This window comes from Jaculus jaculus, chromosome 4, assembly GCF_020740685.1.
Source record: "Jaculus jaculus isolate mJacJac1 chromosome 4, mJacJac1.mat.Y.cur, whole genome shotgun sequence".
Taxonomy (NCBI): Eukaryota; Metazoa; Chordata; class Mammalia; order Rodentia; family Dipodidae; genus Jaculus; species Jaculus jaculus.
This window is the reverse complement of record NC_059105.1, coordinates 40,743,414-40,748,087: the sequence shown is the minus strand read 5'-3', so window position 1 is coordinate 40,748,087 and position 4,674 is coordinate 40,743,414. Positions and strand designations below refer to the sequence as shown.

Sequence of the window (4,674 nt, the reverse complement as noted above, 5' to 3'; positions counted from 1 at the left end):
AGTTACAGGGATCAAGAATGGAAAATACTAGAGCATATAAGACTGCCCAAATCACCTGGGTCATTAAAAATTGTGTTGAGGGCTGGAGAGATGGCTTAGCGGTTAAGCGCTTGCCTGTGAAGGCTAAGGACTCCAGTTCGAGACTCGACTCCCCAGGACCCACGTTAGCCAGATGCACAAGGGGGTGCACGCGTCTGGAGTTTGTTTGCAGTGGCCGGAAGTCCTGGCGTGCCCATTCTCTCTCTCTCTATCTGCCTCTCCCCCCCCCCCCGTCACTCTCAAGTAAATAAATTTAAAAAATGAACCAAAACATATTTTTAAAAAATTGTGTTGAAGCTCACAGTATTCTCAAAAGCCTCCTTTCGTAACCCCTGCTGATCAAGCAGTACCAGCTCAGCTTCAAGTTTGCTACCATTCAGATGGCATTTCCTCATTGTCTCCACATGTGAGCCTTTCTTACACAACTCTCTGATAACCATCCACTGTATCAAAAACACTTCATTCTGCACCCCAATGAAGCAGAAGATCCTTCACCATGAGAAAAGTTCTTAGTGACTCTATGTTACAGCTCGGGCGTCACTGTGTTCTTTCCCAAATATTTGCAGAGGTTTCTGACACATGTGTGGTATGCAAGAATGTATCTGTCCATATCTATGTGTGTGTGGCCACATGTGTGTGAGGCTGCATGTGCACAGGTGTATATGTGCAAGGGAGGGCAGAGGACAACCTCAGGTTTGGTCCTTAAGAGTGCTGGAACATTTAAAAATGTCCCTGAGAGACGTTGATTGGTCCTCTCCTTTCTGCCTGTGGACGCGGCCGAGGAAGCATCGCTAAAGCCTCTCTTCTCACCGTCGTCATGTCGAAGTTCGAGTCTCCTAAGGAGCCCAAACAACTGCGGAAGCTTTTCATAGGAGGGCTCAGCTTCGAAACGGCAGATGAGAGGCTGAGGAGCCAGTTTGAGCAATGGGAAATACGCACCGACTGTGTGGTAATGCGAGATCCAAACACCAAGTGCTCCAGGGGCTTTGGATTTGTCACGTATGCCACCGTGGCGGAGGTGGACGCTGCCGTGAATGCAAGGCCACCCAAGGTGGATGGGAGAGTTGTGGAACCAAAGAGGGCTGTGTCAAGAGAAGATTCTCAACGACCAGGGGCCCACTTAACTGTGGAAAAGATCTTTGTTGGAGGCCTTAAAGAAGACACTGAAGAGCATCACCTACGAGATTATTTTGAACAGTATGGAAAAATCAAAGTGATAGAAATTATGACAGACAGAGGCAGTGGGAAGAAAAGGGGCTTTGCTTTTGTGATCTTTGATGACCATGACTCTGTTGATAAGATTGTCATACAAAAATACCATACTGTGAATGGCCACAATTGTGAAGTAAGGAAAACCCTGTCAAAGCAAGAGATGGCTAGTGCTTCGTCTAGCCAAAGAGGTCGAAGTGGCTGTGGACACTTTGCTGGTGGCCGTGGGGGTGGTTTTGGTGGGAATGACAATTTTGGTCATGGAGGGAACTGCAGTGGTCATGGTGGCTTTGGTGGCAGCCGCGGAGGTGGAGGATATGGTGGCAGTGGGGATGGCTATAATGGATTCGGTAATGATGGAAGCAATTTTGGAGGTGGTGGAAGCTACAATGATTTTGGCAATTACAACAATCAATCTTCAAATTTTGGACCCATGAAGGGAGGAAACTTTGGAGGCAGAAGCTCTAGCCCTTATGGTGGGGGAGGCCAATACTTTGCCAAACCACGAAACCAAGGTGGCTATGGCGGTTCAAGCAGCAGCAGTAGCTATGACAGTGGCAGAAGATTTTAATTACTGCCAGGAAACAAAGCTTAGCAGGAGAGGAGAGCCAGAGAAGTGACAGGGAAGCTACAGGTTACAACAGATTTGTGAACTCGTCTAAGCACAGTGGTGGCAGGGCCTAGCCGCTACAGAGAAGACATGTTTCAGACAATACTCATGTGTATGGGCAAAAAAACCTCGAGGGCTGTATTTGTGACTAATTGTATAACAGGTTATTTTAGCTTCTGTTCCATGGAAAGTATAAAGCATTCCAACAAAGGGTTTTAATGTAGACTTTTTTTTTTTTCACCCATGCTGTTGATTGCTAAATGTAATAATCTGATCATGATGCTGAATAAATGTGTCTTTTAAAAAAAATGTTCCTAAACTGGGCATGGTGGTGCACGCCTTTAATCCCAGCACTTTGGAGGCAGAAATAGGAGATCACTGTGAGTTTGAGGCCACCCTGAGACTATATAGTGAATTCCAGGTCAGCCTGAGATAGAGTGAGACCCTACCTGGAAAAAACAAAACAAAACAAAAAGAGTGCCATCTGCCTCCCTTGAGACAGAGTGACATGGTCCTGGAGCTTACCCCAGTGAGGCTAGAATGGCTGCCCAGCAAGTCCAGGGATCCTCATGCTTCCACATTTACAACACTGGGATAATTGCTCAGCATTTTACATAGATATTGGGGACCAAACTCAGGTTCTCACACTTGGGATACAAGCATTTCTCCAACTGAGTCATCTCTCCAGCCAAATACTTGTGTCTTTGATTACCCATTCTTGAAGCTTAGAAGCAATCAACACTCAAATTTACCATTGTACATTTTTCTGTTTGCTGAATATCAAGGAAACATTTGCTAACTTTACTCTCTAAGCAATTTCCCAGGCTTTCATAATTTCTCAAAGACACAAAAGTTGGTGAGATTACATCATGAGGCACGGCCTGAATTTCGGGGTGTGTCTTGCATAGGACTGAAGGGACTACCCTGAAAGTAATTCATTCTTAACATCTCTCTTTATTCCTCTTACTTTCTTCTCCAAGATTGTTCTACCCTTCCTACTTTAAAAGATTATTTTCAGGGCAGAAGAAATAGCTTACTGGTTAAAGCACTTGCCTGTAAAGCCTAAGGACCCAGGTTCAATTCCTTAGTACCCATGTAAGCCAGATGTACAAGGTACACATATATCTGGAGTTCATTTGCAGTGGCTGGAGGCCCTGCAATGTCCATTCTCTATATCTGACCCTTCTTCTTCCTCTCCCTCCCTCTCAAATAAATAAATAAATAAAATTTTTTAAAAGCTTTTTAAGAATATTCCTTTCCTTAGTAAAAACATAGAGTCAACACAGGATGTGAGGAGTCAAACGTTCTATGTCACTTTTGACATTATCAAATTTTTTAGCTTTCCTTTGTTTCTTGTCCTCTGGGGACATAAACAGTGCTTATTTAGGTATGTGAGTTTTCTTGGATCTATTATTTCAATCCCTGCAGCTTGATTGTACATATCACTGGGATTGTCTTCAGATAGGTTTCCAGAACCAAATCCAAAGGCAAAGGTGTACATATGGCAGATAGTAAGGAAGGAAACCCAGAAAAAAGATCCAGGAAGGGTATGAAGAAACACATAAAGGCCCAGCCTCCACCAGAGCCTGCAGGTGTGAATTACAACTCCCTGTTTGCTCACATTCAACCAGGGGAAATGAGTTTCCATACTGGGCACAGTCAAATACTGGCTAGGGCCCATGGCGTAGGAAAGAGGGGTACAGATGTGTTTGTGAGGGTCTAAACCTCCATCTTCTGCCTCTCGATGTGAATGTGTGCACTTGTGTGTGTGCACATTCCAGTAGCCCACAGGCAGTCTTCTAACCGCAGTAGCAGGAACTGGCTAGTTGAGGCAAAGACACAAAACTGAATGTGGAGTCTAGGGATGGGTCTGAGTATGGTGCTGTATAACGACAGTGTTTGTATCCTGCTGATAATATATGAAAGTACTCATACTGTCATATTCGTATGGCACACATTCTATTTTGATATTCTTTTTCAGGTATCTCATTAAAATCTTAGCTTATCCATGATGTCTTGAATCACCAGGTTGGTTTCTCCTTTTACTGTGGTTGGATAATTTGTCTCTATATTGCCTGAATTCTCTTTTTAGAACTCACTGTCTTTCCCAAGTTTTCTCTTCTTGCATAGCCTTGTCCAGCTCTGTCCCAGGTGCTCACACCAGAAACCTGGTGTCATTCTTCAGTCCTCTCCTGTCCAGAGGTAGGCACCTCCCCCCACTCATTCATGTTCACTATAACAGTCCTTCCCACTTCTACATGCCTCCCTTACATCTTCCTCTTTCCACCTTTGTGGCTCTTTCAAAGACAAACACTGGATACCTTCCCATCCATCCTGTCCATAGTAGCTGAATGATCTTCAACCACAGGCCAGGCTTGGTCCTTGCTTAAACAGTTCAAGGCACTTGGCTATAGGAGTCCTCTTTCTCTGGTGGCTGCTACAACTGGAGCCTCAGCCTCTTGCTGCTGAGCTTCTGTCATATGCTACCAGCTCTTTCCAACCTCAGCAATGCCCTTGATGGTCTCTTGTATCTGGACTGTTCTCCCTTCTCCTGTACTTGACTCTTTCCCATGGCTCCTCCAGATCAGCATCTTACCCTCACCCAGGTAATGTTGGTTCCTCTGCTTTCCCCCTTATGATATGCCAGCCCAGTGGGAGAAGACACTATGGTGAGACTATTTCTGTGACCAATATCTACCATGGTTCTTAATTAAATTTTCACTTCTATATTAACTTGTTAGCCTCTGTCTCTTCCATTAAACTATAAGATTCATAAGGGAAAGAAATGTGTCTATTTATTCTTTTGAAATAGCCAG

At 44.4% G+C, this 4,674-nt stretch overlaps 1 protein-coding gene across 1 annotated transcript; it reads left to right on the top strand.

Moving 5' to 3' along the window:
• Positions 1-856: 856 nt before the first annotated feature.
• LOC101598456 (heterogeneous nuclear ribonucleoprotein A1-like) lies at positions 857-1,927 on the top strand. The gene has a single exon (XM_045147822.1). It carries the CDS (start codon positions 857-859, stop codon positions 1,817-1,819), a length of 963 nt encoding a protein of 320 aa, XP_045003757.1. The 3' UTR covers positions 1,820-1,927.
• Positions 1,928-4,674: the final 2,747 nt, after the last annotated feature.